The sequence below is a fragment of the Petromyzon marinus genome, chromosome 53, assembly GCF_048934315.1.
Source record: "Petromyzon marinus isolate PM22_M1 ecotype Great Lakes invasive population chromosome 53, UKy_Petmar_22M1.pri1.0, whole genome shotgun sequence".
NCBI lineage: Eukaryota > Metazoa > Chordata > Hyperoartia > Petromyzontiformes > Petromyzontidae > Petromyzon > Petromyzon marinus.
In genome coordinates, this window is record NC_133719.1 from 10,786,734 (window position 1) to 10,811,186 (window position 24,453).

At 47.1% G+C, this 24,453-nt stretch overlaps 1 protein-coding gene across 2 annotated transcripts; it reads left to right on the forward strand.

The window, feature by feature from the left end:
* The first annotated feature begins 29 nt into the window (after positions 1 to 29).
* On the forward strand, positions 30 to 24,326 carry LOC116953912 (uncharacterized). Of its 2 annotated transcripts, none has more exons than XM_032974216.2 (7): positions 30 to 132; positions 4,633 to 4,684; positions 8,618 to 8,797; positions 13,756 to 13,875; positions 15,565 to 15,600; positions 16,149 to 16,280; positions 17,536 to 24,326. In XM_032974216.2, the coding sequence occupies exons 1-7, from the start codon at positions 114 to 116 to the stop codon at positions 17,582 to 17,584; spliced, it is 588 nt and encodes a 195-aa protein (XP_032830107.1). In that variant the 5' UTR covers positions 30 to 113; the 3' UTR covers positions 17,585 to 24,326. The 2 variants fall into 2 exon arrangements, with proteins under 2 accessions (XP_032830107.1, XP_032830106.1); XM_032974215.2 differs by lacking the exon at positions 30 to 132 and adding an exon at positions 2,497 to 2,756.
* The last annotated feature ends 127 nt before the right edge of the window (positions 24,327 to 24,453 follow it).

The following is a 24,453-nucleotide window of genomic DNA, read 5'->3' on the forward strand; positions in this document are numbered from 1 at the left end:
GGATGGGGGGGCTCAATGGGGGGGGGGGGGCACGGTGGGGGTCGCGCGCTCGACCAAGTGGGCGCCGCCACTGCGCATGCGCGCCGCCATATCGTCACCGCCGCCTTCCCGCCATGTCGCGCTACGGCGGAGGTTTGTGGGGGCCGTCGCCTCGCGCCTGCTTTTGGTCGCCTTTTTATGTTTGATTGTTGCTGCGTAACGACGACGACGACGACTCGTCCCCCACACCTCGTCGAGCCACGGCGATGGCCGAGAGGAGATACGCGCGCGGTCACCTCGTGATCGCCACGCTAGCCGAGAGCGCTGGTGCTCGCTGAGGCTACGCGGCCTTAGTTGGAGGCGGCCCTCAGAACACGAGAACGCGTCAGGGCCTGGGGAAGTGTTAAAAATGTTTTAACGTTCTGCAATTTATTACGATTAATGTTGAGGCGAGCGGGTGGGGAGGACAAAACGCCGAATTGTTAATTGTCGACAGCGTTGCTTTGGTAGGCGTTCGAGTGGTGCGGTTTTGTCGCCGTTGAGGTATTGTGAGGAGTCTTAAATCAGAACGTAGGACCCTTTCGCGACCAATATCCATAATACAGGTTTTTGCGGGGTGTTTGATCGCGTAAATATAAATGCGTCGTTAAACACGCCACCACCCGACACAGTGAGGCTTGTAACGTAAACAGAACGTGCCAAATCGTTCCTAGTACAGCACACCGGTGTGTTGGTGAGCAAATCCATAACATTGACGATCGAAATCGTTGACGGCAATCGCTACGCGTGGCCGTGGGATCCCGATTTGTGGTTTGAAAGGGCAACTATCGGAAGAATTCCGTCATTTGTGTGGAGTTTTTGGTTGTTAACGTAAAGCACAAATGTGTTTTGAAGTAGGGTCCCGCCTGCTTTTCCACGCTGAGAATTATTGTGCCGCTAACCCTGACGCAATTAGCTGGCTCAACAGACTCCCGTGTAACAACGTAAAGAGTAGTGAGCTACATCAACAGCCACACGAAGACTTAATTGTGTTAACCAAAGAAACTCAACAGATTCGTCAATAACACTGCCTTGAAAGAAGCAAAATATTGCACGTGTGCCATGTAGAAGGGTCATTGCCCGAAGCGTCGCCGATTTAAGTGTTTGCGAACGTGAGGGTAATATTTGTGCATCTGTAGCCAACGCATCAGCATCACCAATTGTAATATTTCGCAGTACTGTACTGTGCGTTTATTCAAGCGAGCTCCGAAGCGTTTATTTTATGGGTCTCGTCAGCAGTCTTAATACTCCTTGAGATTAGTCATTCATATAGTTCGGCGTCAATGTAGCTTCATAATATTGGTTTGGTTACGATATATCCACATTTTTTGTATATGTATGATACTCTTTGGTTCTTTCGGTAAAGTCACGTAGGTATAAAATAAATCACGACGTTAAGGGCGCAACACAAGAGTCCATCATATTTTATTTTATACCGACGTGACTTCACCGAAAGAACCTAAGAGTATGGATTCCTGCAGTCACGAAAGCTTCAAATGAAGAATGTGTACGATGTGTCCTTGGTGGCATTGTCTCAACCGGTACATATTAAGCAATTGCACTATTTTAGTTTTACCAGGTAAGGCCCCCAATGAGATATATTCCATATGCGACCCGACTACCACAAATGATAGCTCAACGAAGTGGCTTATCATGTGGACATTTATAGCAGCGGACAAATACCTCTAAACGCTTGGTTCTCTAACATTCGTCAATACGTATCGTCAGGATAAGACTCGTTTGTTTGCGGCTGCAAGCTTTATAGGCTTTTTTTGACAGCGCACTGCTTTAACTAACTTCCACTCGAGGTGTGTATAATTATGTAACTGGCCATGCAACGCGACATTTGTGCGTACGAGCAGGAAGCATTCTGGTTTTGACCACTAATGCGTAACACTTGACACGTTTGAAATGTCTAACTGGAGGCTGAAGTAAGACGAATTGAGACATTCTGACTGAAGTGAGGAGAAATCTGAGAACTCCGTGCATTTAAATATTGCCAACATTTTGAGTCTTCGCGGGAAATAGGACGACGATTTCAGAGAAGTGGGTTTTTTTGCAAGGAATAGAGAGTGAGTAGAGGACTTTAGACAATTGCCCAGCTAACGTTAAGTCGATTCGCTCCGGGCTAAGGTAATTCAAATGCAGTATATTAAATTACAAACGATGAAGATTAATATGTAGACCAAATATATGAAGCAGTTAACCAGCTTCTAAATGGCAGAGCACACTCCGTCATAAAAAGCGAGACTACAATGCAAGGAATTTTGATTTAAAGCTTTCGTGACTGCAGGGATTCATATTGTTGGTTCTTTCGTTAAAATCACGTAGAAGGGAAACAATTAAATAATAAAAATATAAAACAAAATTCTCACGACGTTTCGACTGCAACACAAGCAATCATCATCCGGTGTGAAAACCACAGCAAGATTTTTTTATATTTTTTCAAAAATTGATTGCTGGTTTTCATACCTGATGATGATTGCTTGTGTTGCAGTCGAAACGTCGTGATAATTTTTATTGTTTTGCGTACCAGAGGGCCGCAGAAGCGCATCTGAAAGCGCACGATGCGGTGACCACCGTCTTTGTTCGACAGCTAGCCAAAAGCCGCGTAGCTGCGAGGATGACCGGAGTTCGCCTGATGGTTTATGCTCCCAGACGAGCTCATGGTAAAGGAGACGGAGACAATACACAGGCATGGAGAGATGAGACAGATGGTGAGGGAGAAACAAGGACAGGTGAGAGAAGAATAAGACAGTGTAAATACAAACACGTGGGATGGGGAATATATAAATAAGTAATATTAAAAACTACTTTTTTTAAAACACGCTTTAATGAAATGTACCCTACTATTAATGGAATAACTCCACGACTCCAGGAAGTGGCCCCGAAGCTTGCCATAACGTAAGGGACCGTGGTGATTTACAGCCAACGTTAGTTGAGCGTGGACAATTAGACCCAAGCCGGAACATAACATATAAAACAATGTATACAAATATATATTTTTAATGCTAGAATATTGTATTGTCATCAGTATGACATAAGTATACCAAGTTTGCAGTTGATACCACATTGAGAAGTGGGTAAAAATTGAGTTACAAGATTTGAAGATACAACAGACAATGAAGGTCGTGATCTGAGCGTGGCTTTTTTCACTCCAGCGCTGTCCTCCAGACAGTCTCGTCCCTTCACCTGATGAAGGCCGCTTGTGTTGTGGCCGAAACGTCGTGATTTTTGTTATTTTATTTTTTACCTACGTGACTTTACCCAATAGAACCAAAGAGTATGGATCCTAGCAGTCACGAAAGCTTTAAATCTAGAACAGACAGTGAGTTAATAGAAAGCGTGTAAAAATAGGGAGGTGCAAGATCATAGTGAGACGGACATTGTGATAGAGGAAGCCAGATGGAGATGGAGAGCAAAAAACAACAGACAGACGCGAGATGCATAAGGAGACAATTTTTACGAAACAAAAACATTAAACAAATTGTTATTTTGCTTTGGAATAAAATTGACTGAACATGGCCTTAAATTTATTTATTAAATTAAATTTATTTTCTACCTACATGACTTTACCGAAAGAACCAAAGAGTATGGATCCCTGCAGTCATGAAAACTTCAAATCTAGATCGCCTTGATAATATATTTGTCAGAAGAGAAAGTTGTATTCGGTGCACCCTAAGGTATAACAGTGCTGTTTGGAAAACACTCTTCAAGCCGAGGTGCAGAAAACATGATTTGTTCCATCTTTTCTCACCTGCCGGCTTTTCCCACTTCAGAGAGGCGTCTTACAGTGATATTTACTCGGATTGTAAATGTTGTGGATTTTCTCTCCAACACACTGGTGTGCTGTACGAGTCACGAATTGGCACGTCTTTTTACGTGACAAACCTTACTAATTGGCTGTGTCGGGTGGTGGCGGGTTTAACGACACATATTTACCCGATCTAACCCAAAAAAACTCTTATTACAGATGGTATTGGCCGCGACAGCCTACTGGGTGTTAAACTGTATATAAGGTTAATGCACCCTGCAGCGTTTACCAGGGGCGGTCGTGGGGCCTGAACGGGCCAACCTCTACAACAAGCTACCAACAACGCCACCACTTGGCCATGTCACCGGCCCATGCAGATGAGAAGAGTCGTTTCTATGAGTAACCCTGTACTTTCCTCTTAACAGGAATTTCAGCCTCACTTGAGTTTCATGGCTCAGGATAATTTGACTCGGACTTGGGGGTCAATTATATTTACAAGCAGTGGTTGCCATTGGGGGTGCTACAACGGTTAACGTATCACACTTTTAAACACAAAACGTGTTTAAATGTTTTCGTCAATAGTGATCATAATAATACATTGGAAATGACAAGTGATTATTTTTAAACATGTCTGTAAATAAAAAAAAAAGAAATTGCGTGCATTTTACCTTTTGGAGAGTACAAAATTTTCCCCCGTGAGTAAAGCGGTGTCGTGTCCGTGCTTGTTGTCGAGTGTAAGGTGTAAGTGGGCAATCTAGGAACCAGGGCTGCTAAGGGCAAATTGTGGCAAGCGTTTGGATACTATGGCGCGCTGCGTAACGTGTGGGTGGCCCGTAATCCGCCTGCCGTTGCCTTTGTAGAATATGAGGACACGAGGGACGCAGAGGACGCTGTGCGGGGACTGGATGGGAGGTGAGTCACACTGCTCTTGCCCTCACCGCACGCTGGGGCAACCCACACACGCACTGCACTCGCACCTCCCGATTAGCACGGTTGGCTATGTACAGGGCAGAAGAAGTTCATCATACACACATACACAGGGCTCCATAAGAGGGCTGCCACGACGTGGCAGGACTAGAAAAAAAAGGTAACTTCGGTGCGACCCTGCAATTGCTTGCTCACGCCACTGGCATGCAGAAGGCCCTCTGCGAGAGCGAACTCCACAGTCTTTGGTCTACTCTTCCACGTTGACCAGATGTGTTGGTTTACTTTGGCTTGTGCCTGAAATGACACTGTGACATGACATGAAGCTGGTGTTGTTGACATTTTTTCATTTGAAGTGTGACGATCTTTTTCCCCTGATAGGCAGGGGCTGCATTCTCTAGCTATGATGTAGGCGCTTAAAATGCAGAAACCCCGACTGGAATAGAACGCCATAATGTGTTGTCCTACGTCTGCCATTTGTGAAACAACGGATTGTAGCTCTTCGACATCTTTTTCGTGCTGTGCTGTGTTGGCATCTGTGTCCAACGTTTCTCACCACGTTGCTGGGAGATTTTTCAGGAACCGAATATTTTACAGGCATTATTGAATACAATTCGGTTCCTCAAGAAGGGCCCGGCACGTGGAGCTAAATGTCTTGGTGTCGTGCCGAACTACATGGGGGGGGGGGGGAGAGGGGGGGTACTAGCCGAAAATATAAGGAGAGCGTCATAGCAGCGTGAGCACAAAAACCCCCAGCAGTTGTAGTCGTTACCATCATCACGATCCATGATGGGCAGATAGCCCGTAGGTGTCAACTACACATTTAATAATTTGTTTCCGCTTTCTGTCTGCTGTGCCAATATGCTCATGTAACACCACATCTTTCAATATGCTCATGTAACACCACATCTTTCTGGCACCAGTCTCTTACGTCGTCGTCGTCAAGCCATTCTCTGATAGGCCTTCCTCTCTTTCCGGTTCCTTTCATTTTTCTGAACAACAAAACGCTTTTAATTATCCTGTTGTCCATCCTATATGTGTGTAGTGACAATTTCCTTCTCAGCATTGCTTGCATCAGTAGCCGAGTCTATGAACACTTCATGCAACCTCAGTTGTATGGGTCGGTTGACGTTTATGACATTTAATACGGAAACAGATGTGCGGCACAGTGGACGAGGCGTCTTGATATTGTGCGTGCGTATGTTGAACTTCTGTCTGCTGTGCCAATATGCTCATGTAACACCACATCTTTCAATATGCTCATGTAACACCACATCTTTCTGGCACCAGTCTCTTACGTCGTCGTCGTCAAGCCATTCTCTGATAGGCCTTCCTCTCTTTCCGGTTCCTTTCATTTTTCTGAACAACAAAACGCTTTTAATTATCCTGTTGTCCATCCTATACGTGTGTAGTGACAATTTCCTTCTCAGCATTGCTTGCATCAGTAGCCGAGTCTATGAACACTTCATGCAACCTCAGTTGTATGGGTCGGTTGACGTTTATGACATTTAATACGGAAACAGATGTGCGGCACAGTGGACGAGGCGTCTTGATATTGTGCGTGCGTATGTTGAACTTCTTTCGCACCGTATGCAGCCAGTCATGCTAATCGAAATTTCATTTTGAATTGGCCAAACATCTAAATGACTCGACTTGGTGAGTCTTTCCAGGATGAATGCATGAAAAAAAATCAAGTTAAACCTTTGAGGAGAAAGTGAATGGTGAATGAAAATTGAGCGCTAGGCTCGATTACTTTTCAAGCTGTCCACGCATCAAGTATTGGGGGCTTGTTTGCCAAGAGTATAGGTTACTAGGAGATAGAGTTGAGCAGTAAATTGTTATGGTTGGTTGACAGCATCATGCCTTGTTCCACATTTATCTTTTGCCAACAACAGGTCTGTATGGCCATCTCTGTTTAGACAGATGAATTTGCGCACTCTCCCGGGATAAGTTGTGGTGATTTTATTCCCATAAATATTATAAATGCATTTTATTGCATATTTATAATTTCCTTTAGCTTCCATTCTTTGTGTTTTAAAATAAAAAAATAAACTATTAGACAGTGAAGGTTTCTCTCAGGGTACGTAGAAAAACATTGGTAATTCCTATTATCCCACCTTAAGTCAGCCTTTTATAAGTAATATGAATACTTTGTTAGACTGAGAAAACCCATCAGAGTTGTCTTGGTGGCTTTGCCGGTGGCTTTGCTGGTTTTTACTGGATTTGCCGTGTGTTGTCCTTCCCCCGCACCTCTGATTAGCACGGTTGGCAGCGTACGGTGCGAAAGAAGTTAATACATACGTACGTTGAGCCTGAGCTGTACCTGACCAACAACAAGCAAGAGGCAAGCGAGTATCGCACACTTTGCGTTTATAAGGCAATTACCCAAAGATCTGCACTTTATAATATTTATTAGTGCCGTTACATAATCCCAAAAAGTCTGCGGCACGTGTCTGATTGTTCACGATTCCTTGATTTCTTCTGCAACTTAATTCAAAATAATTTCACGTAGCTGCTCCCAAGTTTTGAAACCAACCCTGTTGTCTTCTCTTTGGATTACCACTCTGCTATCACTCTAACTCTTTTAAACATTCATTCTTGATGTTTCAAACAATACAAATGCGATTATACGGAATTGTTTCGTAAGATCATTTGGTTTTTATTAACTTGACATTTTTATATTTTATATCTTGTTTATTTACTCTTGCTGCTGTCTTGTCTGCCTACCGAGTCACCCTTGAAAAAAAGCTGTATGGCTCAATGAGTCATTTACTCAGATAATAAACATCGGATTGTGATAGTCCTTCGAAGATCGTGCGCGTCTGCGCTTAACTAATCCAAGGCAGTCCCTGTCTCCGTTGGCCTGCCCTGGCCCCCAGCGGTGGAGATGCATTATTCCTCTGGTGGTGGTGGGGGGGGGGACATTCTTATCGGACAACCACCGTGGGAGTCCCCACAAAGTGGTGCGGTGGGAAGTCTCCAGTGTGTTATTGACCTCGGACGAGTGATGGGCATGGTTGTCTCTCATTCATTGTGCTTAATACGGTTTGAATTACCACATGTTCAATTTCACAGCAATGGCCTTGGGGCAATGGGACACAACCGTATGATTACAACGCATTAACATGAGGATCATTTGGGGCTTTTATCATTAATAAATGTTCTTGCCCAACAAGTTCAGTTCAGTGCGATACGCATTTAATCGCTGTGTCCGAGGTAAAGTTTGTCCTGGTTAAGCGTGTGGCAACTCGAGAGACCGGGACAGTCTCAAAAGCCCCAATGATCCTTGTCAACGCCTTTAGATCATGAGGTTCTGTGGCCCATTGCTTCCAAGGCCATTACTGTGGAATTGGAACATGTGGTTATTTAAACTGTATCAAGCACATTGGATGAGAAGCAACTGTGCCGATCATCTGTCTGGAGAACAGTACACAGGTGTACTGTATATAGGAGTAGTTTATACAGTAGTTGTATACGACAGCACAAGAAGGTCAGTGCTGTTTGCAATTGAGTCGGCTGGCGCCACCACTTGGCAACGTCCTGAAGCGCACGGCAAAATGCCGAATGGCTTTTGGGACTTTTTTTTAATTCGTGAAGGAAGATTTGCTATTGCCGTCTATGACAGATGCCGGTTAATGGAGCATTGCAAATGGTAAAGTGCCGGATAGCAGAGTTTTTCTGAAATTGCATTGTGTAATTTCCCATATCTGACAACCAGTCTTGTAAGGAAGACCTGGGGAAATGTACAGAAAAATCTAATACAGGTGCAAGGGTAGTGAAGTAATGCACAACTGGATCAAAACTATGAAGAGCAACACTTGCAAAAATTTTCAGTGAAAATTACTTGGTTCTGTAACAATCCCTTGCACGTCTTTTGGATTTGTAGTCAACGTGACATTGCTTTTTTGGCCCCCTCTCCAGGTTGCTCTGTGGGTCTCGCGTGAGCGTGGAGATGTCCAACGGCGTGGGCCGGCGCTCGCGCTTTGGCCGCCCACCGGCACGCCGCCCCTTTGACCCGACGGACCGCTGCTACCAGTGTGGCGAGCGCGGCCACTACGCCTACGACTGCCACCTGTACGGGCGGCGCAAGCGAGGCGGCAGGTGGGGCGCTCTCTCTCCCGCGTGTGGGCATTCAAGCGCCTTGTCAGCACCAGCACTCACCTGCATGTGTCTGTGTGTGAACGAGGGCGTGCACGTGTGTGAGTGTGTGTATTTGAATGAGTGTGTGTGTGCGCGCGTGCACGTGTTTGAAAAATCAATGTGAGAATGTTAAGTTTCGCTGCCGTTATAAATACCACATAGTGTACGCTATAAAACCAGGCACCCCCTTAATTGAGATTTCTGTGGGGTTGCCCTAATCGAGGTTGCATGGAAACATGAAACCAATCACTTGCAAGTGTTTGTTCTTTGAACAAAAACTCAACATGTGATAGTGTGTGGGTGAAAAATATACAGGAGGTGGCGATGTGATGATTCAGAGCAAGCGTTCAGTCAGTCACTCAGTTTCTATTGGTTAAGGCCCATTGAGCCAAAAAGCTCTTTTTAAATTTGTAGCCTTTGGTGGCAGCTACTGTGATTTTGAAGTACAACTTAGTCTCGAATATAAATTAATTATTCTGTGAAAAACATTATTGGGCCAGTGTGTCGGCCAAACACTCCAATTAATGTGAGAGATTTGGTTGGTGGATTATGCAGGGATGAGAGCATTGATGCTGAGTGAGATAACCCACCTGCTAGGGCAAACAAGGGATGAACAGGAGTGAGTACAGCAAGTGGAATTCTGAAAAGCTGTTCTCTGGATATTATAGTTCCTCCCATACACCAACACACTCTGAAAAGCTGTTCTCTGGATGTTCTAGTTCCTCCCATACACCAACACACGGAAAGAAATTGTCTAAAAATCCTAAGCGGGAGCCCCTGGACAGACATCTTGAATCATCACTGATTTCGGACACATTCCAGTCAAACACTTGCACGAGATTGTGTCTCTCCCGCCTCTTCCTCCTCTGCCCATGGCGTACTCTTTAAGTCTGCAGGTGCCGTTTGGGAAAAGTTGGTTGCATGCGCAGCATCGCAGTGATGTGAACTTGGTGAACTCATGGAGGTTCTTAGCATCCAGCCATTGAGGGCGGCACATTTTTTTTAATCTATTATGCTGAGATTTTGTGTGCCAGACAGATCCACGGGCGTTGTGGGGGGGATGAGGGCAGGGTCAGTTTCGCAAGTAGGTTTGTCGACCTATCTGTACGTTCCCTCGTATGTGGGGGTTTTTCTGTGAGCAATCCGGTCTCCACCCGCACTCAAAATTCCTCGATAAGAGGCAAAATATCACGAGCCAGGACCCTCCCGAAAGCGTCTTGAGACTCGGTGAGGTTTATCCTCATTGAATGTTGCATTTGTAACAGTCATATAATCAATTGTCCACTTAGGCTATTAACTGATTATTGATTCTTTCGGTAGTCCTTTACTAGATTGTGTAATCGATTCCAGTTGAATTCTAGCAATGAAGGAATCACAGCGCGCATTCCAATGTGATAGCGCGTTGCGTACAGTGTATAAAACTTACAGCCCTCTCTCTAATCCACTGCTGGATGAACGCCTCGCCATGCTCTTATCGGTCATGTGGTGTGTGTCTGACCATACTTCTTCACACGCTGATCAGTGGGTTCGTGAAGGTCGCAATCGTTTTTGTTCGGCCATTGGCCATCTATGCCATGAAAACTAAATTGAACAGCCCCAAGTGTTCACCAGGTTTGTGACATCACAGTCATGTTGTGCTCCTGCAGTTTGCAAGGATATTGATCAGTTTTGTGGGTGGGAATGAATTGGTAATTGATGAGTAAGATCTGCAGACACACAAGTTGCCACTTTTGTTTATGATTTTAAAATGACGCTGTAAAGGCGGCGACGCTTTAGAGCCTCTGGCGCGCAATTATTGCGCATCTTAACAATTTGTTGATGAAGATCGATTCTTACGTTTGCTACACAGGTGGAATTGTCTGCCTAATATTTGATTAATTCCAATTTGTGCAAATTAAATTTCTATTTGGGACAAACCAGCTGGAACAAACAAGATAGAACGCACGAGTTGCACGTTACAACTAAAATTTTTACACAAATTCAAAATCAGAGTTTATTCTTGAATGCAAGTCTGACCGCAGATTGTAACGATTTACTGCATCGCCGCAGTGCGCAAGTGGCAAATCATTTCATGCATAACAGTTATGTTGGTTACATTTGTACATTTTGTAAATTAAGCTTGTGTTTCTGCAGATTTAAAAAATTTCCAAAGATAGAGTGGTTATGTTTCTTGGTGCTGCTTAAACATGTGTTACATTTCTGTCTTTTCATATGTATTGGTTTTGTATGCCAGTGGGTTTCAACTCCTAATCTGTGGACCACAAATACGTCTGCCAGTCAATTGGTTTCTGCTACAAACATGTGCCAGTCAATTGATCCGTTCACGCGGCGAATCAAGATAGCCTTGGAAATCTGGACTGGAAGTATGGTCTGTCAACTGGAGTTTGAGAGCCACTGTTTTTTCCAAATTGTATGTAATTTGGAAATGAAACTCCACCCTAATGTGCTGAATGAGACAATGTTTCAGTTTGCATCTTCAACCTTTTAATGAAATGTAATTTGCTGATGAACCAGTAATGCGTTTTAAATATCTACACCAGGTACCTTTTGTCTTCTGAACTCGAATCGGTTCTTCATTTTCATCATGAGAGTGGAATTTCATTCATATATCGTTGAGTATGACGTTTTAGTTTGTTGGTAAATTATATATTTAAAATGTTTCCTTTTAACCCCACATTTAATGCTAATGTGAATATCCATTAATGTTAACTTTTGTAGAAAATGTATGTTTAAAAATTGTAGAGTGACACCACTTAATCAGTATCCTTGCTAGGGCTTACTTAACTCTAGTGACAAACAGATGAGTGTTTATCATGACGCTAACTGCATTTATTTTAAAGTGCCATGTTTTGAACCGTGCTGTCAATGTTAATTATGCTGCTGGTCCAAACTTCCAGGTTGAGTGCGTCGCGTGTGATCGTCACGATTTAACGACGTCTAGGCGAATCGGGCCTGTCAGACCAAGCAGCGAGCGAGCGAGACAAAGCGATCGATTGCACGAGCCCAAAGAGATGATGAGGATGATGATGGTGGTGGTGGGGATGATGAGGCCGCTGATGTGACCTGCCCGATTGACAAGACGTGACGGGTGATCCTTCCCGAGTAAAGTCTAATCTAAAGCTGCGGCGGTCAAGCCTGTGGTCCGAGAGCGGTTTGGCGCTCGGTGTGAGCGCGTGGCGGTTGAGGGGGTGGGGAGACTCGGCGACTGGGCCTCCTAGAGAACCCCGAACCCCGCGCCCGGCACAAAATCGAGAAATCGAAGGCCGTCCCATCACTCAATTGAAGACGCCTAGAAACGTTGGACCGTCCATTAAGCCCCGACCCACTAGACCTTCTAGACTCGCTGCAGTGACCGCCGCCTGGTGTGCTGTTCGAAAAAGGTTGCTCTACTTAATAACATTTACAAATAACTTATCTTTTTTGCTGTAATATTTCTTCTGTTTAAAAGAAAAAATATACATACCAAAAACGGTTGTGCTGCACATAGACTTGCGCATGCACGCAATTCACAGTTACCTCCTGCCTCTGGCATCGTAGCTTTATATGCTGCGTTATTTAAAATCGCACACAAACAGACACATCTGCAATTTTTGTTAAATGCATAAGTACCGAGTAATACTAATTCTTCACATAGCTACCTCTGTCGCTTGCATGCACACACACCCACAATTTCTCCTGCACATCCCTGCAGGCTAAATTTAACCAATGCTGTAATTGCCATGCTTTTGGAGGCAGCTGCTGCAGCATCCCTTGCAAGACCGCCAGACAAATTTTGACATTCCTAAAGTGTTGTGCATTTCTGGGTACGTGATAACGAGACGCGCAATTGGAGCAACTTTTTTTCTGTTTAAAGTTATGGTCCTGCCTATTCCTCCGTCTGATGAGGCTTGTCATTTCTGATTTAGAGCTTTACCTGTATATATACACACATACATACTTTGAAGAGTTCTTTTAATTAGCTTTCAAATTGGCTGTTATTTTCCACTGTTGAACATTGAGATTGTAAACATTTGGGGAGATTGGAGTGGAAAACGCGTTGCGGGAACCCTCTTGCCGTCGCCCTGTTCGATTATTGTTTCAGTAGTGGCAGGGTAAAGCTTAGGAGGCTCAACATGGTCGTGCCAGAGCATTGAGCCGGCACCTCTGATATCCTGGCTTAGAATTCAGGCATCTACCCTGAATGAACTTGAGTAGAGTTGGCGATGCCTGTTAAGCCACGGGAACAAATTATGTGGTCAAAGTCACACACAAAAGTGCCTGCCTTGCCAAACGGGAGCTTTACATAGCGACGGATCTCCATCAGTGGTGGAAACTCCATATTTTTATGACAGACTGCTATCTACAAAGTAACAACCGCATGTTGGCTTCCCAGAAAGTGGGTCGTATCGACCCCAGAAGCGTGATGGGATGATAACTGCTCACAGAGCAGTGCAAATTCCCCAAGTAAGAGTATGGCACACAGAGGCGGATATTACAGAGCTACCTCTGAGGTGCCTTCAAGTGAGCTCTTGTCCACACAGTCGGGGTGCAGTACTTTCCCACCTGCCCTGCCACTGGGGGGAACGTTTAATGCACGACAGTAAAACCAATAATGATCTCGCTACCTGACCTCGACAAGAGAGTCGAGCAGCTCTACCAGAGCGCCACCTGGCTGGGTAGTTCCTCTTTACCCATTATGAGAGAGGTGGGGGGGCGGCGGCGGTAAATGGATTTCTCAGCGAGGCAGGCGACCGTTGGCAATCTGCTGGCACGAGAGGCCCTGGCGGCCGGGCAAAGCGAGGGCTGCTGCTGCTGCTGCTGCCGCCGCTGTCGTTGCAGCTGCTGCTGCTCGTGTGTTGATGTTGCGAGTTATCGTGGCTCACGTTCTCCTGCTCTAACCGGAGTCCTCCCCCCGCGTGTGCGACGGTGCCGGCGCGCAGGAGCCACTCGCGCTCCCGCTCGCACTCGCGCTCCCGTTCCCGCTCCCGCTCGCGAACTCGCTCGCGCTCCCACTCCCGAGGACGGCGCTACTCGCGCTCTCGCAGCCGGTCCCCGCGCAGGTACGAAAGCTCCCTGCGACCACACGCGACCCGGGGTGGGAGAGGTGCCTTTTGCAAAGGTCTCTCCACTGGCTGAGAGACCCTTGCAGTGACAGAATTGACTTTGTGCTCTTGAACACGCGTGCGAAATCAGTGCGGCTTAAATTTGTATCTTATCGAGATTTATCTAGCGCTTTTAGCGAGGCACTTTACAGCAATTATAAAATTGCACATAGCATGATTTTGATTTGAAATTAAGAATTGGGTTATTGTAAGTGGCGGTGTAGTTTTTCTACAGTTAAAACAAGAGGGATTGATAAGGAGGGGTTGGGATAGGCTTGATTGTAACTGGAGGGGTGCAACAGATAGCTGGGGAGCTGAAAATCAATTGGGCGTCATTCCATTTAGAAGGCAAAGGGGGTCGGGAGAGGGACAGGAGCCAGGAAGGTGGGGGGGGGGGGACCGTGAGCGAGTTAAAGTAACTGATAATTACCGTTTGTGAGCCGTTTTGAAGTGGTAAGGTCTCAGGTGTGAGGTGAAGTTGTCGGTTCCCCCACCCCTGCGGGGTATAGTTTGGTAGACTGCACGCCAAGTTACCGCTCGCTAGTGAACGTATGCCGCGTGTAGTCGTGGTGTATGTTATGGGAAATGTCACTTATTCGTCTTTGACTCAGTCCATCAATCGCAGCGCTCACTCAAGCAGTTGTTCATCGTAAGGAGTTTTGAGAGTTCATTATCACCGCGTGGAATCAATAATATTATGTGGTTTTTAAAAGTATCCAAGCACTTTCACCATTGCCCTTGAGTCGGGATCGGTTTTGTTTAAACAATGAACATCCACATTTGAGATACAGTTATGTTCATTATGGGGGTGGACTTTATCCAGCATTAAGTCTGTAGCGGTGGAAAGTTGGCTCAGTGGGCCTAATACAACTCCTGTCGTGATCCATTGAATTAAATAGATCCTTACTCCCAAGATACGTGCATAAAATTGTGCGTGCAAGAATTGCTTAGGATTTATGTAAATTATTTGCAACTGTACCTTTAGGCTAATGGAACAAACGAAACAATGTAGGAGACGATACCTACAAGACATCAGGGGGGGGGAAATAGTTTTATGGTAGCGTTGTTAACATTGTGTTTTTTGCATTACTTGTAACCGTTATGTGACGCTGGTAGCACATGCGGAATGTAATTTTAAACCTGTGTATCACTAAAAATGTAATTATACCTATGTCAGTCGGGCGATGTGCCTTCTGGATGCGTTTGTTTTTTCAGTCTGCGTTAAGCAGGCAACCTGTGGACCAGTTTCCACATCTCTTAGAGTCTCGTCAGCCGGGTGTGGCTTGCTAAATGCTGCCGGGTTTCTTGGTAGAACCATTTCCTAGTTAAATAAAAAATAGGGATTTGTGAGATAGTATTTTCTGTAGTGCAGTGTTCTTCATTGCAAGGCCCGCGGGCCACTGGCATCCCCTGGTGGCGTTTTGTGCAGCCCCCGACAGTAGACAAATGTGAAAACACCCGCCATAATCATCGTGCTGCTGTAAAACCCCCCCAATGGTTTCATATGTGTGGCAACCCTCACACTGATGCTGTCTTATCGGCAAAAGTGCCCCCCCGCCTATGAAAATTAGTGAAGAACACTGCTGTCGGGTGAGGTAGTGTCAGCGACGAGCTGTAAACTGGATGTTACTTTCCTGCTGTCCACAGGTCTCGCTCGCGCTCGTACGAGCGGAGACGAAGCAGGTGAGAATGACGCCACCTTTCACACCTCGCCCACCTTACCGCAGACTTCACCTCTTCTCACACCACTCCTCTCAGACCTTCACACCCCGAACCCTCACCACTCTTTACCCCTTGTCTTACACCTTATCCCCAAACCTTCACCAGTCTTACCGCATCCCTTACACCTCATCCCCTGTCCCTCACCACTCCCCCGTATAGCCTTATCAGACTGCTGGGGGCTGGTGCTGTTAGCGAGCACCTATGAAGGCCAGAACGACACAGGAGGAGATGGGTGGCTAGCACCACACCTGGCCACCTTTGTTTCCCTATTTGTGATGTTTCCTACACACCGCGCCAGATACTCATTTGAGGCGACCTCGGGGAGGCCCAGAACCGATTCAGATCTCACTAACCCTCACCGCTCATACCCTTTCCCTTACACGTCATCCCCCTTATTTCTCACCGCTCATACCACTCCTCTCGGACCTCACCCCGCTGCTGTCAGACCTCGTTATAACGAACCCTTCCCCCCCCCACTCCCACCACGTCGGGTGCCGGCGGTGGCGCAGGTCCGGCTCGGAGCGGAGGCGCTCGCGCTCGTACTCCCCCCGGCGCCGCTCGCGCTCTGCCTCCCCTCGCCGCTCGCGCTCGGGGTCCCTGCGGCGCCGCTCGCGCTCCCCGTCTCCCGCCCCACGCTCCAGGTCGTCCGCTCAGGGGGGAGGGGGGTGAGAGAGGTCGGGCTGGCTTAGTCTCCCGCCACAACGGATTTCGGGTCGCTGGTTATAATCGAGATTTTTTTTAAATTTGCATATCCTGGAGGGGATCCCATGAGTTGTGAAGCTCTTTGTCACAGATGGCCAGAAGAGGGGGGGGGGGGCAGCGGGTGAGCGAGTTTACACAGTCGACTGGGAAGTTGGGGGGGGGGGTGCACGTTACTGTACGTACTGTTGAACTTCCTTCGCACCGTACGTAGCCAACTGTGCTAATTGAAGCTACGGTACAAGGACAGCGCAAATATCAGTAGACACGGGGAGAGGGATACCTAATTGTGGTCAGACAATGGATTGATTTGGCTTCGTTTTTCACTCGCTGTATTCTAGTTCGCTGGTAGGCCAGGACAGTAGGTGGTATGTTACTTGGTCGACATCGGCACAACGAGAGGTTTACTGGATGTCGTGTGCTGGTCACGGGATTATTTTCCTGATCACTAACCAATATAAACTAAACTTAAAACGAAACAATATTTTATTTTACCAGGCAAGGGGCAACTAAGCATACAGATCTCTTTCAGAAGTGACCTGGTTATCACAAATGATAGCTCAACGAAGTGGCTTTTGTGGAAATGTATAGCAGTCAAATACTTTTAAACGCATGTTTATTGTTTTCAAGAAATCGGTTCTTTTTGTCTTATTTTTGGCATTAATGACCAAAGTTTGAACTCAGATTGAATCCCAGTGGGGTTAAAATTGCCGGCCTGGTGCTGCGACACATGCCTTTTGTTCGCGCGGCCGGCTTCATGGGTGGCAGGGTGGCATTGTTAACCCTTGTGCCTTAGCAAGAAGGTGCCTGGGTTCGATTCCCGACCCGGGCCCCTTTCTGTGTAGAGTTTGTATATTTTCCTGCTGTTGTGTGCATGGGTTTCCTCCAGTTCCTCTCGTTTTCTCCCGTAGTAAAAAAAAACACACAATGCATCTGGTATTGGCCAAACATCCCAATGATAAATATTACCTTAAAGCACTCAATTGGGATCACACACAGCAACATCGACCTCTACTGCTAAAACCTGGCAGGACCCTCCTTAAAGTCTTGAGACTCAGTAAGGTGTTCCTTGGTAGACTTTCTGGGAAGACGAGCGTAACAATAAAATGGTATTCATGAAGCATGCGATGTTTGGAAGTAATTGTGAAGCATGCTGTCTATCGCTACCCCTCACCCTCCACCGTTTTGTCATTACAGCCGCTCCATGTCCCACCGCAGTGCCAGTGGCCGCAAGGACCTGGACTGATCTCGCTGGCAATGAGGAGGAGGAAGAGACACGATCACACAAAAGATAACTACGAGCAGCCCTGCCCACTGCCCGACAGAACAGCCACTACTGCGCTCGCACGTACACACACACGCACGCGCCTCGTCACTACCGCATGTAGCACCGCAACCAGTCCTTGCTCCTTTCATTTCCCCAACTCCTCTTGCCGCATTTGACCACCGCACAGCTGCAGAGGATCCGTGATAAGCCCTCGGTAACAGGACAGCCTCGCCTGGGTCTCTTATATCCCACTTTTTTTTTTCCACCGCACGACCGAACTGTGCCAGTGCCGTGCTCCTGGTTCTTTTTCCACTGCCAGGACCAGAGCTGCGCTGCTGACAGTCGCTTGTGTAACCTCCCGCAGGTGCGCCGACTTCTGCAACGTACAATGAAAATGGTCTCTTCTGTGTCCTCAACCCACCGAGCCAGATTTCATTGAGTTTCATGCTTTGGTTTCCGGCTCTGTTTGGCAAACAGCCAGTGGAAAAGTACCCATCATCCAGGGGGCCAGTGGAGAAGAGAGGTATCAGGAGAGAAGTCCTTAATAGTCATGTTTGACCAATTCCCTTATTCATGGGCACGTAACGATTCGGAGCATGTTGGCGATTTTGGTCGTGGCGATATATAACGGGGCAGGGGGTGGGGCGGTCACGGTTCGGGTTCAAGGATTGATTTCTCACGGTCTTATACCCTTTCGGTTGTTATTGCCAGCCTTGTTCTGGCTTTTCCTGGTCCTCTGCTAGCTGAAATCCACGTGGGCAAATTGTATAGATTGTACATAATCGGTTCAGGGGCGTTCGTCCGAGCATGATAATTAATTTTTATCCACGATTCGTTACACGCCTACATGTTAAGTTTTGTTTTAACGTGGCAGGAAGCTCCGTGCCCGGAGAGAGATAATTCTTTCTCCCGACTGCCCCAACATGCGACCGTTTCAATCCGCCGATGAGAGATTGCCAAACATCCCCAGGGTGTGACGACGAACATCTGGGGTCCATCCCATTGCTTGCAGGAGCTCCCCCTCCATGCTGCGGAATTCGATTCCCCGTCAGATAATTGACCGCCCTGACCGAAGGTAAAACAAAAATTAAAACATACCCGTTCTGCCTCGCCTTCACAGGCGAAAACCGAAATCAAGCTATGAAATGTACGGTTAGCAGATCAACTAATTGCTATTTTAATTTGCATTGGGTTAATGTTTTAAATGGCGGATAATTTTGCGTACAGGGTGGGAGGCGCGGCGCTTGGCTGCACCATTGGCCAGCACCGCGTCGGCCGACATTCACCCAGCAGAACTCCGAATCCTTCATCGACAACATCTCTCCAACACGACCTTTCACGCCTGTTTGTGGATTTATACATAACTTGACATTTCTTGTACGCATGTTGAACTTCTTTTGCACCGTACGTGGCCAACTGTGCTAATCGGAGGTGCGGGGGAAGGACAAACTAAACTCACGTGTGAGCACGCACACACCCAATATGATTCTGGAAAATAATTAGACGTTTTTTGTTGGCGTGTGGGAGGGATTGCGCCTAAATAACAATCCAGTCATACTATAGGCAAACGGAACACTTAGAATTTGCTGTGCAGGCAGCACATCGTCGGCCCAGTATGTGGACGTCTCGCGCACGCATGCTTGTGATCGGCCAACCCCTTATTCGCACATCCAATCAAAACCACGCCTAGTGTGGTTATATCGGTGTACGCTGTACAGCATATTACTTCCACGGGCTGTCAGAAATGTCATTCAAAGGAAGTTTGCGTGTGAAAATAACATGTAGTTGATTTTAGATACGAATGTGGTTTTATATTAAATCTTATTTTGTCCTTTAGTTCCTGTGGCTTTTTTATGGAGCTATGGGGCCCACATGCGCTCTACCACGGCGGAGAGGGCGGTGCGAGCAACAGCCATTGCTGCTTTACTTTTATTTTCTGTGCTCCCCACGTCTCTGTAACCCCCCCCCCTCCGCCTTCACCGACCTCCCCCACTGACCAGCGAAGCGCTTCACGGTGGGGGTGGAAAGCCCCTCATCCAGCAGTGGATTGACCAGGGCTGCGTGCGTGTACCACCTGCGCTGAGTTAACGCAACCTGCTTGGAGACGGGCACGAGCTACCAACATCTGGGTGCGCGCAAAGCTCCTGTTCCTGTCGTGTAGCAAGTAACTCGACAGGTTAAAATAATTTGTGAGTACGCAAACATGTGAAGTACTGTATGGGTCCTCAAACTCTCCGCTTTATCCAAGGCTTGTTTATACTACAATGTCGCTCTTCCTAACTTCACAGTTGAAGCGTTTGTGCAGCACAAAAATTGCATCAATGCTGTAGAGGCCTATTGCATTTTTATTAGGAATTGCAACTTGACCCATACCTAGCGGTGGTACGAGGACGCCGCTTTCTGCAAGCGATAGAGCTGCTCTCTGGCTCTGCCGCGAACACGCACTCAGCAAATCGCGTACCTTCACGATTTCACTTTGTAAGTGAATGGAGGGTGCTGTAAATAGCGGGCTGTGAAATCGTAAAATTGAAATGCGTTTCCCAGTCTCCCGCTTAAATTTCCGTCCCGCCTTGTTATCTTTTGACTCTGTACAGCAACCTCTAGGCCTGCTGTCCTCTCTCCTCGCTGACACCCCCCCCCCCCTCCCCGCCGCCGCCGCTCCGATTCATTCTTTACCTCTGCCCCTACTCAAAACAAGATAAGGCCGCGGCGTCCGGGCTAAACGCCGTCGCATCGACCGCCCCAAAACTCAAAACCGAGAGTGAGAGACGAGGTGCCGGGTTTGGACCGCGAGCGTTGGAGTCGCCAAGCCGCCGTTGCCTCCCGCCCTTTCCGCGGTGGAAAGCGTTTGCGGGCGCCCGGGCCAACAGTTGGTTCTTGCACTAAGAGACCTGGTGGCTCGAATGCAATCGTGCAACACGTGAAAGAGCAACGCGATCGCAATGTAACCCTGTAAATGAAATTTCAATGCGGCGTTGCTCTTTTTTTTTTTACACGTGCAAATTGTAATCGACCACTTCCCCCGTGTCTGTGCGCGACCGAGCGGGACAAATGAGACACGGGTGCCCCTCCCCCCCCCACCTATGGCGGACAAAGCATTGCAGAGCCTGATAAAACTGAAATTCCACCAGGCACGAACTCTGAACCGATCAGGAAGGGGTTCAAGTGGAAAAAGAATGCAATAAAGCGTTGAGAACTGCCGTACTTTTTTTTGCGCGTGTAAAACATCGAGACGCGCGAGTTGTCCCCGTCGTGAAATATGAAAGCTAAGAAAGGGCTTGTTTGTTAGGAATCGGCAAGTATATCCCCCCCGCCGGCCTCCCTACCTGTGCCCCTAGGCAAACGTTCTGAGGCCCCTCAGCATTTGTGGCTGGGTTCGACTCGCGCACGTGTGTGAACCGTGCAATGCTTCCCTCCGCTTGGTGTGGTACAATGCAAGGCTGTCTCCAGGGTTCGATTGTCATCGAGAACCGTAACTGCCACGTTGATTTTTTTTGTTATTTCGGTTTTTTTTCGCTTTACCAGGCTATGCGCGGGTTTTGTATAAAATGCCTAACGTTATGGAGCCAGTGGGTGCCACAGGTGCAATGTTGGTATTGCAAAGATTAAAGTGAAGGAATTTCATCGTTAACCTTGCCACGAGGACGATATGGGGAGCGTCAAAAGTCACTGCGTCCCCAAATTCAAATACGTTTTGGGTGGCAGTCTATTGGTGGCCCTGAGACAGTGATGGAAATTCCACATTCCTGTGGCGAGCATTGGCCTTTCTGTAAGACGAACGTTTGACATTAAGTGGTACTAATTTTACAGACCCCAGGGAGGCATGATGGGCTCGGGTGATCCCTGACCTAGATTTGAACTCTTAGCCAGAGGCGCCATCAAATCGGGGGCGAGGATGGCGGTAATTTCTGGCAAAGCACGTATGGTACACACCTGAAATTCGGCCATACATTTTCAAATACCTGGGGTTTATTTAAAGTTGTGTGTCATGGGATAAAAGCATAATCTATAGCTTCTTCCAGCATCGTGAACAGCCATAGATGTGTGCTTTGTGGTGCGATTGTCTCCTGAGTCCGTCGACTGTCGTTTGTTCGGTCATCTTGGGTGAAACCGAGTTTTTGCTGACAGCTTTTGAGTGTTTGTACTGTGACGTGAGCGGCTGATGCGGTTTACTTACGATGATTTGTTTTATGCTTCGTTTTGTTTACCCTCAATTTAATTTATATTTTTTAAAGTCGATAATATGTTCAAATCCCCCAAAACGTTGGCACGGATTTGAACGATTAATTACCCCCCCGCCCCCCTCCCCCCCGTTTGCGTTACTTTGATAAAAAAAAATAAAACCATTGTAAGAAGATAACCGAGGCAGAAATTTCCCCCGTTGGGACCCGCTGAAGTCCAATCCGTTCGGTTTCGGTTATCCAGCCCGGGTGTTTTTTTTGTGCCACCCAGCTTCAGCCTGATCAGACATGATGCCTTTTTATCTTGGTCAGCTGCTGGTTTGTTGAGTGAGGTGAATAAAAATGTTATGTTTGAGCCAGTCAAAGCAGCGTTGATATCCCAATCTTTTGATAGCACAGCGCTTGTCCTCGTTTCCACAGAAAAGATTCGCTCGGGTTTGGATCGATCGTTAAGGCGTTACGTGCCGATTTCACGCTGCCGTTAATTGTGTTTTGCCTCGTGTCAGCGTTTGCATCCAGATTGTTCACCCTCGTGCATGGATCGTAAAAATTATAACGTAAAACCGCTGCCCTGTACGGTGTTGACTAGAGGTCACTCGAATACCGAAGGGGTCTCAGGTAGCTCTGTGATGTCTGCTTCTGCGGGCCGTTAACTCACACGGTGGTTTGCGCTGCTCTCTGAGGCTTCCGAACAGACACCGCCTCATGATATGTATATGAGAGCGCGATTCGTCATACATTGGAGGTGGGAAATAACAAAGATGTGAAAACCCAAGCTAATTTGTTTTGGGTGTAATATGAATTTGTCAGGATTGCCCCCCCCCCACCCCCTTCCGTCAGATCTGTTGAAAATATTTAATCATTCACAAACAATCTGGTCATGTTCTCTGCAGTGGACTCCATCGGCCACCTTCGAATACCAACAAGCGCTGCTTCACCCAGAGCTTCTGCCGTGGTAGCCGCCTTGGCCACCACTAGGCGGCAAACACGGAGTAAGATGATGTCCTTCAGAGGGAACTTGCACCAAAAATATTTGAGGCGTGTGCGCAGTACGTCGACAACCGTGACGTTGCGTTCAATCGCCGTCAGTTTTCTGTGGCATCGCTGAGACGATAACGTCGGCAAGTCGTAGCGGTCGACGGCAGTGGACGCGGTGCACGAGAGGGTTAATCTGGATGTTGACTCGGCAGTTACCCTGGACGAGGGGGATGAACAATGTGTGTGGAGGGTTTTTTGTTCGTCTTCTGTGTTGATTTGCATCACTCCCGTCATTGTGTGGTATACGTGTGGCGGTGTGATCTTTTTTTTACTATTGAGTCGATGTTATGATATTCGTGCTGACGACGATGACACCCCGTGCGTTAATAACCCGGCAGGTTACCGTGAATTTGACACGAAAACCCCTCGCGGCCTCTCGTTCCCCCGCACCTCGAGTGGACAACAACGAAAACGCCACCGCGTGAATTTTTTGTGAGCGAGCTGTTGACCATCTCTCCCCATTGCGTTTTCCGGTCCCGACTTTCCACTGCGCCTGCCTGGCAGCTGCCTTGGCGAGGTGTTAACGACCTCGCCTGGAATGCAGGAGGTCGTGGGCTCGATGCCGACCCTGAGGCCTGCTGCTGTATATTTGGAGTGTTCGTGTCGATTTTTCTCCGGGTCTTCCGGGTTTTCCCTCCACATTTCACATCAACATCACGTGTTTTACAGTATTTGGCTGCTATAAATGTCCACATGATAAGCCACCCTGTTGAGCTATCTTTTGTGGCTGGGTCGCTTCTGAAAGATATCTATATAGCTCATTGGGCCTTACCTGGTAAAATACAACAAATGTAATCGAAATCCATCGTTGAGAGTCTCATGTATGTTGAACTCTTTTCTTACCGGACGCAGTCGATCAGTTCCATTCAGCCCATGGCTGTTTTTTAGGTTCAGTGGGTAAAATAAGTTGAAGCTTATTCATTTAATCATTTGGGTACTGAATTCAGAAGCGCGCAATCTTAAGGAGTACATTTTGCCTTGCAAATTCAAATTAGTGTGAAGCTCCCGGCAAATGGGGCGAAACGTCAGACATCGTGCTGAACAACACGCGGTACACCCTAAAAACGCATCGGAGGTCTGAAAATTACTTTTGAATTTTACATTGTCACAAAAACCTTCCGACTATTGTACGCATGGTGCTGAATGTACATTCAAGATTTGAAAAAAAAATAACGCTTCCAAGAATACACCGCAGCCGTTCTTTATACACCCTGGCGAACGCCGCGCAGTCCCCTTGCTGTTCAGCAGCTGTAGATTGGGCGGGTAACGGGGAGTCGAATCGATCCGTTCCTCGCCGACACCGACCTTGACGGGAGACCGCGCGGGGACTGTGTCCTGGCAACGATTGCGAGCCCTCGTTTTTTTTTCTGGCTCGATTTTCTTTTTTTTTGTTATATTTCGTTTTTTGTTGCGTTTATTGGTTTCGAAGATGTGAACGAGCCGAGGCTTTATTCTGTTTTTGAACAGCCAGAGCCTCGAATAAAGCCGAGTGATTTCACTGACGCCGAGTCGGTTGATTGAGATGCTTCTGTCACTTATTTTTCTCTCTCAAGTGCGCAGACATTGAGTGGTGGCAGCCGGGGGTGGGAGCAGCTCAGAGCAGCGTCGCGTTCTATGAGGCGACAACAG